Source organism: Eutrigla gurnardus (assembly GCF_963514095.1).
Source record: "Eutrigla gurnardus genome assembly, chromosome: 1".
Taxonomy (NCBI): Eukaryota; Metazoa; Chordata; class Actinopteri; order Perciformes; family Triglidae; genus Eutrigla; species Eutrigla gurnardus.
Window position 1 is genome coordinate 5,078,003 of NC_139915.1, and position 13,466 is coordinate 5,091,468.

The window sequence follows — 13,466 nt, forward strand, 5'->3', positions numbered from 1 at the left end:
TCCCACACACAAACCAATTGTGAGAAGGAGGGACAATATACGGCGTTATACAGTTTCAATAACCTTCTGCGCTGCCTTGGCCTTTGGACAGCAGAGCCATAACTGAGGTTTATCTGCGTTTTCATTAACAGAGAGGGTGAACATCACTGGGCTGTCCCATAGAAGGAAGTCTGCGTTCTACTCTATCAATATCAGTCACAAAACAGACACATCATCTCTTTCGATAAGTGTACAATCATTTGTTTTTGGCATGGTGTCTCTGTTTCCTGATAACGCATATCCAAAACTTTTGGAATACAGTTAAAACATTCGGCACCTTGCAGTGCACCCATTTACACCCTTGTTTTTTTCAGAACTGATGGAACTTGTTGTAACTGCTTAATGATTTGATCTTGAATGTATTTACTTCATATTCCTTGTTTTTGAAAGGTTCAATACACATGTAGAGCTTATTATCACTATTATTAATATATATTATGAGGGGAAAAAGTGTTTGCTCACTTGCGTATAGGCTCCTGGGTATTTCTATTTATTTTGTTGTTATCATTTCTTGGACAAACATGACCCTTTGAGGAGAAAAGTCAAGAAAACAGGAAGCGTTAGACGAGCCGCCACCCTTCTTATCTGGTGATGGTGGATTTCATAGCAACGGATAAAATGCAAGTCACGCACTCTTAGAGCCCTAAATGCTGATAAGTAATCAGACCCGAGGGCAAGGTTTATTATTTGGAGCGAGAGATCATTTAATACTCTCTTTCTCAATCAATGGCATAATAAATCATCAATAAAATAAAACCATCAAAGGCTTCAGGTTATCATTTGTCAGTAAGACAATCATTAGTGCTCATATTGTGGCATATTTCTGTATTTTATCCATTTATTTATTTATAATGGCCTAATATATAATGTTTCTCACAGAGCAGCAGTTTTACATGCATGGGAACATTAACTTGATACAACAGCACCTTCTTGTGGACATAGATGGTATTGTCATGCTCATTAAAGGAGAGGCTCACTTTTTTTTTCAAGTACTTACTGTAAACAACATGCCCACATGAAGAGCTGTATTAGTTGCTGTTGACACAATAACTAGCTACTATAGCCGTCATATTAATGGAATGGAGTCAAAAGTACAATAATTGCCTCTGAAATGTAGGTGTTGAATTATGAAGTTGCACTGAATCTAAATACTTGCATAAAGCTTAAAATTGTACTTGACTAAATAGTTTTAGATGATTTACTTATATACAAGTAGCAATATTATTTTGTCAAAATACTCTGTTCAAAGTAAAAGTCCTGCATTTAAATGTTACTTAAGTTAAAGTTTTAACAGAAAAACTAACAGAAGTTGTATTAATTGCACAGGATATCTGGAATAAGGCAGGGAAAGGTGCTTTGAGATAGAGAATTCAGGTTCAGGTCCAGGGTAAAGGGTTTGGATCCGTCATTCCCTAAGTCTGGGTCTGGATCCAGATGTGGATCGCACCAGATTTTATTAGTTTCGCCAAACAAATTTGCAGAATTTCTTCCATAGTCTACTGTTTTCTTTAACCCCATATCTGCAGTTCACCTTTGGGCCACACGAGGAAGCCTGAATGTTGGTAATCGATCGGTACGTATGACCCTGAATCCAATATGAAAGGTGAGCATAGATTATGCCTAAATGCATTTATTTGATCTCATTTAAAAAGTATTTAACATGTCTATATATTTTTTCAGTAACACGTAAACAAAACAAAGTTGATAGTTAGTATCTAATATTATTATTAATATTAATATATAACTTGTCTAATGCATAGAATTTAAAGGAATGTTCACCACGCTTCATGTTACGACAAATTTAAAAATGTCACACTGTCTTTTCAAACAAGCAACGCTATTGTTCATTCTCATCAACGTCCTTCCCCCGCGGCTCGTTATAAATCATCACTGCATGGTTTATGTTTGCTGGGACGCAAACAACATTTTACAATTTGCAGTCATGCTTGTCTTCTCGGCAGCTCAGTGCGAAGCGCATGACAGGTCACTGTCAATCTGTGCTGGCGGAAATTTGCTGCAGCAGCAAGTTTAGTGCAGACATGTCTATATACAGACTGGGCCTAGAGGCTATAGGATAATCACTGTGAATGAAACACACAACAGCCAGGCTTAGCAACCTGGAAACTCAGCAAAAAAAACTGGACATCGTACAGCTACAGTATAGGTGAACTTTTAGAGTTTGCAATTTAAAAGCTCAGTGTTTGAGCAGGAGGACACAGTGAGTTTCTAATATGTTGCATTGCATCTAGTTGGCTATGCTTCAAACTGTCCGGGAGTGAATGATCTCTTCAATATTTTTTTAGATTGTTAATTGGCATGTCTATCATGGTTGGATGATAACACTCCACATTCAATCTGGTTAATCCCACGGCTGGTGGGCACCAAGGTGTTAAATCTCCAGGTTTTTTTCAAATGGCGGAAGAAACTTCAAATGTGTCCAAGATAATCACGTTGTAGAGCAACGTTACTGTCTTCTTTAATAGAAACTTTTTTCTTTTTACATGAATAATAACTTCTGCCATCTATGGGCAAATCACAACGACATTACGGCCAATCAGATTGCAGCGGGCCGACCTATAGCTGGACCAATCTGTCAAAAAGTGCACTGTCCTTGTGGTCCTCTTGTATTCTTGTGTTGTATATCGCCCTGTCTTGCAATAATAATAATACTAAAAAAAAATGAATACACTTACATTTTAGAATGATGATGAATAACAGCAGAGATATTTCTTATCCCCAATTATATTAATTTCTAAGCAACCAAAGCCATGCGGTGTTCTGCTGCATTAGGCTGGGTTTTCCCGTCGTTCTTATGACCAAGTAAACATAACTTAAGACACAAAGGAAGATCATAGTAGGCGATATGAGTAACACAAAACATCGCTTTCTTCATAAAAATCTTTGATAACATGAGAACATTGAATGCACTCGTTGAAATTACAGGAAAAGATTATATATTCAAAAATATATTCTCATTATATTGTAAAAATGCAGACCTCGTGTTAATAGTCTTACACTGCAATCAAGTGTTTTCAGCCTGTTGTGTGGATTTATTATTTTCCAGTGTCATTACTTCAAGCTACTTTCAGATGAATCATGACGTTTCTCCATCACCCGGGTTGTCACTGAGATCCACCTGTCGCTCCTCCACTGTCCATCTATCACTTCCGTACACTGGTTGCAAAATTCCAAGATGGCCACGGCTAAAATCCAAGATGGCAACGACCGAACCGGCTTCCAAACCAATGGGTTACGTCACAAAGACTACCTCAACTTCTTATACACAGTCTATGTTTCGAAATCCTGTTCAAATCAAATCGTAAATGATCATAAAATTAGGAAGGGTGATAAAAAGGATGTTAAGGACAATGTCAGGGTGAAATGTTTGTTATAAAAGGCTGCTCTGCCAGTGTGTCCTCCTGGGATGAGGAGGAACTTGTAGCTGCTGGTTGTCATGAGCGCTCCTTGTGCACACACATCCACATCTCCGGGTTTTACCTCAGTCTTGTCTCTCATCCTCTCAGCCCGCACACTGTTCAGGCCACAGAGACAGGCTGCATCAATCCCCAGAAATACAAGCAAAATCACACCGGAAACGCAAGGCCACAACTACAAAATAAAGCTCAATGCGTGCGGACTGAGTGTGAAACAATATTTGTGCATTAAAAAAGGCCTACCTGCCTTTTCAAGACATTCCGTACGCTGTCTGTTTTATGTTTGGCCAACGCCTATGTTAAGTGAAATGTCTTGAACCATTTTTGCAGCCCTCCCCCCCGTCATTGTTTATTGCTCCTCCTGAGCCGGCGTCTTATTTTGAAAGTGCTGAGCGGCGTTTCCGTTTCGTCGCGGCTGCTTTGACGCAGCACGGAGGCAACCCATGATCGCAGACTCAACACGCATCCTCACACCACTGACCTGGGCTACAGCCGTGTCCTGCATGTGTGTGCGTGTGTGTGCGTGTGTGAGCGGGAGTGTGAGTGATCCCCAGAACCCAGCAGCAGGATGGAGGATCTCAAGGAGAATCTGGGAACTTTGGATTGACGCCCGGGGATAACGCGCGGTCGGCCTGAACCTCATCATCGGGTTTTCTCGTGGATTTATAGATTTGGATGTTGTCTGTTTCCCCCTTTTACCTTTTTCTTATAGGCAGTGGGAATAATTTACACTTGGCTTACAACTCCTCTGATTTCTGGCGTTGCAAAAAATGCCATTCGCCAAACGGATTGTGGAGCCGCAGCTTCTGTGCAGGCACCAGATCCCCAACGATGAAGGTCTGCTTTTCGAGGACCTGTGTGCCATCAGTAACGTGGTTCTGTCCCGGACCTTGCGACAGCTGTCCGACCTGGCCCGGCACGCCTGCTCCTTATTTCAGGAGTTGGAAAACGACATCATTAGCACCAACCAGCGGGTCTGGGTCCTCCAGAACAAAATAGGCCAGATACAGCAGACTGCCAGTGCCCTAGACCCTAAAAAGGAGGCAGTGCGTAAGTAGACCACCACACGTGTATGAGCCCCCCTTCAAAAAAAAAAGAAAAGAAAAGAAATAATGTCATGATTTACACCTGGCAATGTGTGATTTGATTCATTGATGTTGTATTTGTGTGCGCCTTCATGCTTCGAAGGGCGCCCGCCTCAAAATGATTTTACCCAGCTGCACGCACGCACGCACGCACGCCGTAGACGCGGCCGCGCTCTCATCCCCGCCACTGAAATGTGTCACACGGTTGCGTTTTGCACATTCGACCATCCAGCAACATCGAGATGCGCGGGATGTGATGACTGCTCATTCATTTGGCGGTCCAGACTCGGATGTGTGTCTGTCCGTCGACGGGAGGGGGGGGGCTGTGTGTGTGTGTGTGTGTGTGTGTGTGTGTGTGTGTGTGTGTGTGTGTGTGTGTGTGTGTGTGTGTGTGTGTGTTCGCAGGCAGCGCGGAGCGGAGGGGCGTGTGTTGCCGCTGCATTGGCTCAGCATCGCAGTCTCGTTACTGCGGGTAGCTCACACCTGAAGCATGTTCACGCGCCGTTTTAGGTGGGAAGGAAAAAATGCCGCCTTGGTCATTCAGGACGTGAATAACGCGAAGTTCAGAGTCGAGAATCTGCTAAACGGTTTGTGAGATGTGCGCGCGTGTGTGTGTGTGCGCGCGCGTGTGTGTGTGTGTTGGGGTTTTCAGAGGCGACTCCCCGTGCGCCAAACCCACCCTCACATGCAGCGGCACCAACACAGCATCAATAATGAATCCAGATGCCCATGTTGCCGGGTGAACACGGACTGATCAGATGTCTAGATATTCAGGTGTCGGCTGAGAACAGATCACATGAACCCCCCCCCCCTCCCCTCCCCTCCTCCTCTAAAGAAACCCCCCCAAAAAACAAGTGTGATTGGCATCAATGAGAGACTCTGCAATCGGACGTAACAGCACATTCTGTACAGCATATTATTTATGTCCTCTGCAGTCCTTCAGTGTGAGGCTTTTAGAAGGATTCTTAAGGATTCCACACGATGCGTTCAAGGTTTTTAGTCCAATTTCTCATCGCCGCTGTAGGTTATCATAATCTGGGACAACCAAAGAGCATTTTGGGGCCTAAAGCTACTGTAGCACCCCCCCCCCCCCCCCCACACACACACACACACACATGGGAACATATGTGTCAGTGAGGATGTCTTTATCACATATAACAGTCTGACTGTATCATTCTGCTGTTTTTGCTGTGGATCTGGATGAACGAGGCTCTAGAAGACGATAGGCCGTTTTTTGGAATTCAATTATGAGGAAGGTTGTTGTCAAGCAGGAAGGGACACACGATATAATGAATTTGACACATTAAATTCTACTCTACGACGTCCTTGCACAGAATAACACTCTCCACACAACCACATCCAACTATTCTGGATTCTATGTCCACGCAGCCAGACAAGGCGCACAAATACGCATCACTTAGTTCACGGTTTTCCAAGAGTTTTGTGAATCTCAAATCCAGGAACGCCATCGTGCAGCTCATGCGGTCGAGTAAGTGTGCTTTCCTCGGTGGTTCCCAGCCTGGGAGTTAGGACCCCTACAAGCGCTAGATCAATCCGGCTAGGTTCCACACATAAGACTTTTAAAAAAGGACTATTCTGTTACATAAAATTATGATTCTTTTTCAGAATTTCCTCTAATATTCACTGCTTTTATTGTGGAATGCTGCATTTTGACCTCTTCAGGCCTCTAAATATTATTCAAATTAAATGAGAGTTTAAACAAAGGGGTTAAAAATCCCCCCTTTATTCTGTGTGATTTTGGGCTGTCCCAGACAAACGATGACACCCCCGAGAAAATAATTAGCCAATCATAAAAGTGGTCTTCAATCATACCGATACACCCCTTTTGGCCAATTTAAAGCTTTGTTGAGCTAATGCCGAACCCCAAACCTGGGTTGTGCAAAAGTGCGTAAATCACACTGAATAATGCTTTTAAAAGGAGGAATTGTATCTCTCCATCTTCTCCATTATCGTACCCGGTTTCACAATATCTCCTCCTATTTTGCGACTTTTGATGCGGAGTTTCCGGCACTTTTTAATTTAGATTGTAACTCTATGATTCACCAAATATCCATCACTCAATCTGACATTTTTCAAAACTTAAATTGTGCCCAAAAAAGTGAAAACTACGGAAACAGTCTAAAGGGCACCTTTCTAAACACGCTAGCATTGTTTGGATGTGTTGTGTTTTAACGGGGATATCTTGAAATGTAGTAAAGTGACAACGCATATTCGTTTGACGAGTCACCATCTGGGATCCTCATTCACCCTTCGTCTCTATTTTGGTCATTAGGTATTTCATTCACCACGCTGTCGAGGAAAAAGACGGCCGAGTAAGCTGAAAAAACGGTCTTCGGCTGTCTGTGTGGGACGTCAACATGGTTGCAGGGAGAGTTCAAGACCTCTGTACACCAATGTTCATACTTGGATGCCCACCAAAGTTTTTGCTATTTTTATTCAGCTTTCCAAAGGGCTATTATCTTCCCTCTTGCTCTCAAGTGGCAGCAATAACCCTGAGGAGCTTAATATCTCAGTGTGTACACACAGACTGACATTGAACGTCAGTGACAACAGGGTTTCCTCACTACGTCGTACTGTATCAAGATGGGAGGCAGTCAATATGGCGCTAACTCGGATTGATCCGGATCGTAGCAGTAGGCCGCGTTCAGGTGTTGTTTTGTGTCTGCCACATTCAGGGAAAACAATGTGTTGGACATTCATCAAAACAGTCTGTTCTAGTATGATCTTGTAGTGACAATAATAGGCCGTCCGTATATGTGACTGTCGAAAAGTCAAGAACCTTCAGTTTGTTTTCATGATTCGTTGCAAATATTTCAGGCACTTTCATGTCTTGAATGACAGAAATCCTGATAGAATTGTATTCAATGTTTGTTTTGATCTTTTTGTCATCCAGATACACATTAATCAGTGTATTTATATGGAGATCTATCGAGGTGGGTGGGCTGGGTCGATGGTAGGGGTCACCTTTAGTTTTAGTTCTCGAGTTTATTGCTGATGTCATTGTGTTTTGTTTGGGTAACAATGCACAGCTGGACATTCTTGTGGGTCTTTTGTTGATAAAGCTGCAGGGATGTTCGGGATATCCAGCTATTTCCTCTCATATGTCACATATTGTGGGTTGTTTGTAGATAACTCCGGTAAATGAGATGGCTGATGACGAGTATAGTGCTTTATTACTCAGCTATGAATGAACCCTTATTGATTGTTTGTTTGATTTTGTTTTCTGGATGTCAAAAACAAAGTAAAAAGATGACAATGACGGCTAATTGTCTGTCAAAATAGTTTCAGATTGCTTTTCTGTTGATTGACTGTTGGACTAATCCTCTTTAGGACCTACTATTTTCCTCCTTTGATCTTATTTTGCTGTCAATATACAGGTGTGATATTGATGCTTTCTTGTATTACATAAAGCAAATGCTGACATAAAATGCAGTTACACCGCAAAAAATCAAAGACACAAATACAAAACTGTTAAACTGAAAGTATCTAATCGCACACACTTCACAATAAGTGCAGAGATTATATGTTTAGTAATTCTTCCCACCTCGCCCGGCAACTAAGGCAACTAGCTATCGCTGAAGAGACGTCGGCAGACAGCTGTCTGACCACAGGTATGCACACACTATTTATTATTAGAGATAAACAACAACCACCTAGAAAACCCTTTTCATACAAACGGAGAATATGTCTAATATATACTGCATATGTGCAGACAAAAACGGGGGTATCATGCACAATATACACGACACAAATGAGATACAAAGAGCACATTTAGGCTTCATATTCCTTCTGCCTGGTGTGACTTTTTGAGAAGGGATTTTAATGTGGAAATATTGGTCTGTAGCAAATAGATTGTACTGCTCTGGCAAAGCTGGTTTCCTCCTGGTATGCCATTAAAGCAAATTTGACTTTGGATTTGAGAGAGTATGGCCCGTGGCAGCAGGGGACTGCTCTATCTCGCTAGTCTGCATAGTAACAGGAGAGCGAGTGAGGCCTGCTTTAACCTTTCAGCTGACTCAACCCCTCTCTCGTTCTCTGGTCGTACAGTTTCACTATTTCTTCTAGTACAGCTAGCATCCGTTCTTGAGCACGTATCATGTCGTTGGAGCAGTTTGTTATGGGCGGAAAGGTGAAGAGAGAAGGATTGAAAGATAGAGAGAGAGAGCCAACAGCAGCGTATGTGAGCCCCAGTGGTGTGGAAGTAAATTAGCTTTGTTTCCGTCTCTCCCCTACAGGAAAAGCAGAAATAGAGGCATATTTACCAACTTTATACTGTGCAGCTGGCCACCAGGCTGAAACTGTTCAGTGTGCCTTTTCTGTGTGTGCTTCGTGGGTCTGATTACAACCACACGAGGCAGGTTAGGATACACTGTCCAGACAAATCTCATCCATCTCTCACCCAACTACAGACACTCACACCAAGAGCATCCATTCAGATGTTTTCATAATCCAATATGTGCGAATGTCTTGTGTGTCTCTCGCAGCTTCTTCAGTGTCTCGGTCTCCGTCTGTCTTTCCCTCCATCTTTGCATATCTGTGTCCACTCTCCTTCTTCTCCTCTTCTCCATCCATACCTCTTCCCTCACTGCCCTACTTTCCCCCATCATCAGCAGCACGGAGAGACTTCTGCCTCTTGACAGCATATTTAATGTTTAATGCACTTTGATTTCCACCCAGACACTTACAAGCCGGAGAGAGGAGAGTTTAATAACAGAGTGAAAGGGTGAGAGACAGAGAAAGCAAGCCCCTGGTAGTTAAGGGCTTCTGATGTGAAAGGAGAGGAAAAACTAAATTCTGAAAATGGAATAAAAAAAAATATATATATATATATCAAGAAAGATGTCAGATTATTGCAGAATATCAAAGAGCAACAGCGCTTACAGTTTAAACATGCGCACTTCACATCGTCAACAACACTGAGTCGACAGGCATGCTAGCTACGGCTGCGGTGGTTTGAGCAGAATGCTAACATGCTGCTGTTTTACAGGTAATGTTTACCATATTCACAACATCCACTAATAAGCCAAACAGTTTTACAGGAACCAAAGTATTACATGAATAAAAAAAAAATCTGATCTGCTGGTGGTGTGAAAGAAACTACAGGTTACAAACTACAAGCATAAGATGATGGAGAGACCATAGATGTGAAATAAGAATGGGGACTTTAAATGAAATTTGCTTCCTTATCCATGGGTTTCTCTTCCTGGCCTACTTGTTCCCAGTCAGACCATAGACTTAACATTGGCATTATGACATACAAAGAAATTATTTCTGCTAGGAGTAGTAATAGTTAAAGCTCTTAAGGTTTAGGACAGATGTCTCTTTTGTAATGGTGGTCCATGAGGAGATGTTTTTTTGGCCTTTTGGGGGCATTTCTTTCCATCACAATACTGTGAGTGATCACTGAGACGAATTGGCTGCGCCATGTCATTATCAATCCCATGGTTTTCCTTGGGATTAGGCATTGACCTCAAGTGGTTAGGGTCAGGACAACCCATTGGTCAGGTCATATGACCTGAACCAATCAGGTTACTCGTACCTCACTCAAGTATGGATGCCTGGCCAATCCTAGCGCTTTAATGCTACTCAGGGCGGGTTCCTGATTACGCTGTGGTGCCGTATCCAGCTCTCTTAATACACCCATGTCCCAGACGGTCCGCCGTGGCCCAACAGCAAATTATACATATAAAATGCATTTTGGCCTGAAAGTGAATGTTAAGAAAAAAATTTTTAGAAGATAAATGAGGATATGAAGATAGGAACCACAGTGGCCTCATCTAAACTGCAGGGTCCTGCGATGGGAACACTGAAACCACGCTCTTGAAACATTCACAATAAGAACCACCGGGTCAGATATATACCTAAAAGAGACCATTCATTCATGCTGGCAGCCACCAAATCAGTGCCACAAGAAGACACAGATCTGTGTGTGTGCACTGGGTGAGCAGCTTCAATTCAAATGAAAAGGCCACTTCATTTAATGTTTTATGTATTCACCAAGAGTATCCGAGTCAAGACGGCTCAACCTCCGGTGAGAACCATCATCCTCCTTTAATACTAACAAAGTTATTATTTTGAGAGAGAAAAAAACTGACATTTCCATCATCAGTGTGAAGATAGTAGGTCAAAACAAAGTAGTCGTTGGACTTCTAATTTAATCCAATTTTAATAAGTTTAAAATGATAACATTCTGATGAAGAGGAATGGAGATGAGTCAATCTCTCCTCTCTCTCTCCTGTACTATGTCTCGTATGTTTGTGTGCGAGGGAGTCAGAAACAACCACGCAAACTCACCACAACTAAATCAGAACATATGGTCAGTCCATTGACGTTACTGCAGACATGTGGGCAAGACGTTTCGGGATACAGGGATGTGACGGCGTCGCGTGCGTGGGGATGTAAACACACACCGCAACAGGCTTCGTTGTTATTATTATGTGCACAAGACAACAGAGCAGCCCAGCTGCAGCTCTGCTTGACTTACACACACAGTTTATTTCATTCAGCTCCTCAGAGTCTCTTATGTCATGGAGAGTAAAAATCATCACAACGCATTTCTGTTCTCATGGCCCAATTACATGTATGCTTATTTTTGGCTGATTCCACTGCCTCATATACAAAAGACACACACGCACACACTTTTCAGATCGCGCGCGCGACCCGCTGAACTCTTCTTTCTGTCTCTCATGTTATCATTTGAAATTCTGCTTTAAGTGCCCCGGTCTCTGTTGCTGTTGCAGTCTGCAATAAAACATGCATGCGGAACCCCTTGGTCTGTACATCACAGCACTAAGGCTGGCTGGATGGCTGGCTGGCATGCTCCCTTTCTGGAAACTGGCCTCTGGCTTTTTCATGTTGTTGTAGTTCTGCTAGACCTGAGCAGTTATGCCAAACAATAAACAAGACTTGACTCATATCATCAAGGAATAGTGGCTTAAGTATGTGTGCTAAGGACATGTAATCATAAATAACCAAAATAAGAATATTTTCTCTACAATGCATGTTTTACAGATTATGTTTTTCTTATCTATATGTTGATATTTCATCATAATTACATCTATCCCTCATATGTGAATAATATTTAATACAGGTGTACCACTTCAAGCACTATGAAGACGAGGAATTACATTAGCAGCTGCCATCTTCAACGTGCTTCCAAAATACTGGACCATTTAAAAAATTGTTGTCCCCATTAGGTTGAAAAATATTATTATTATTTATATTATCCTCCTTTAACAGGCAGATATGAAAGTGGCATCGATCTGCTCGTCAGATTCTCCGTAACGAATCAAATTTCCCCAAATGTGGACTATTTCTTTATCCTATGCTTCGCTGATGTGGACACATGTTTTGCAAATTCAAACACTATCACATAATAATTATGAGAGTGTTGACAAATACTTTAAAAGGACAGAATCAGGTGCTGATCACAAACAACCTGTAATTACAACAGATATGCAAGAAAAACAAACTTGTTACACTAAATCTTGACATCTTGCAGCTCGGTGAGTCCGTCCTGTGTGTGTGTGTATCCAATATGTCTGCCCATGCATAAACGGCCCTCCGATGTGTGTGTGTGTGTGTGTGTGTGTGTGTGTGTGTGTGTGTGTGTGTGTGTGTGTGTGTGTGTCAGCCTCCTGTGACATGCTAAAGTGAAATGTCCTGAACTGCTGTCATCTGTGTCAGGAGACCCCATCATCATCCCCATTCCTCCAAAAACCTTTGACAGATGGCTGGGGACCAAAAAAGAAATGCACATACTCAGCAATCTCTTTGGGTCAGTGTCTGCACACTGAGTGGACATCTCTGTAATCTAGTGACTTCCTGCAAACAGCAGTGGGTTTAGTGCTTTTATTTCCTCGTGTGAAGAAGCAAAGAAGCCATCAGATGGACGTTTTGGATTCTGTAGGAAATGTTACATTAACAGAATCCCTAATCTTTTGCAACAAGTGCCTAGTGGAAAGGAAACATACAGCATGTAGTGTGTTAATGGCTGCTTACCTTGTTTAACGTTGTAAAGGAGTTCAAACATTTGTCATTGTGACAATTTAGCAAGTTGGGAATTTTAACTTCAGCTTTATGAGAACTGCAAATAAGGTTTAGCTGCGTCTCAAAATGAAAAATAGCATGAATTGAAGTTGAAACAACGGAAAATGAATTGGCAACTTTTTTGATAATCCCTTATTTGTGTTCAATCATTTTTATCATTGTAATTGTCTAGAGGTGTAACGATTCATTCGATTAATCGATGAATCGATTGTCAGTCCTATAGATTCGACTAAATCGATCTGCTACAATAAATTAATAGAATGAATCGTTTAATAACAAAAATAATAATAATAAAATAACAAAATAATAATAATAAAATAATCGATATAAATGCATTTAATCAGATTAATCGTGATTCTTACTTATGATTAATGTTTTAATACGTTTAAGACACTCTCTCCCCTGCCAGCATGTAGTCTACTGAAAATATAAAAAATAACCGAGCATATTTTAATTACATTTTTGTATTCAGCATAAAATATTATGCAGGACTACTTTTTCTAGAATAAATATGTTATTTTTCACCTTTCAGAAGAATACAGATAGTCTCACTTGCATTATTGCATTTTTATTTCATGGATGTAGAATTTTGGTTACAAGTTACTGAATCGAATCGTGGTTTACAGAATCGAATCGAATCGTTACAAAAAAAAAAATTGTCCTTGAATCGAATCGCCAACTACTGTATCGTTAATCGAATCGAATCGCTGTGAAGCCAAAGATTCACACCCCTATAATTGTCCCATCTTTGGGTTTTGGACTGTTGGCTGGACAGACCTATGTTTGCATGTCATTTTATACATTAAAACTGTTTACAGTAGACAGATACTCACGCTTC

At 41.5% G+C, this 13,466-nt stretch overlaps 1 protein-coding gene across 4 annotated transcripts in view; it reads left to right on the top strand.

Annotated features, from left to right (window-relative positions):
* The first annotated feature begins 3,910 nt into the window (after window positions 1-3,910).
* nhsb (Nance-Horan syndrome b (congenital cataracts and dental anomalies)) overlaps window positions 3,911-13,466 on the top strand; it is a 46,947-nt gene continuing 37,391 nt past the window's right edge. For all 4 annotated transcript variants that reach the window (XM_084013335.1, XM_084013336.1, XM_084013337.1 and 1 more), the window contains exon 1: window positions 3,911-4,523. In XM_084013335.1, coding sequence (XP_083869461.1) covers window positions 4,244-4,523 — 280 coding nt within the window. In that variant the 5' untranslated portion in view covers window positions 3,911-4,243. The remainder of the gene's footprint in view (window positions 4,524-13,466) is intronic.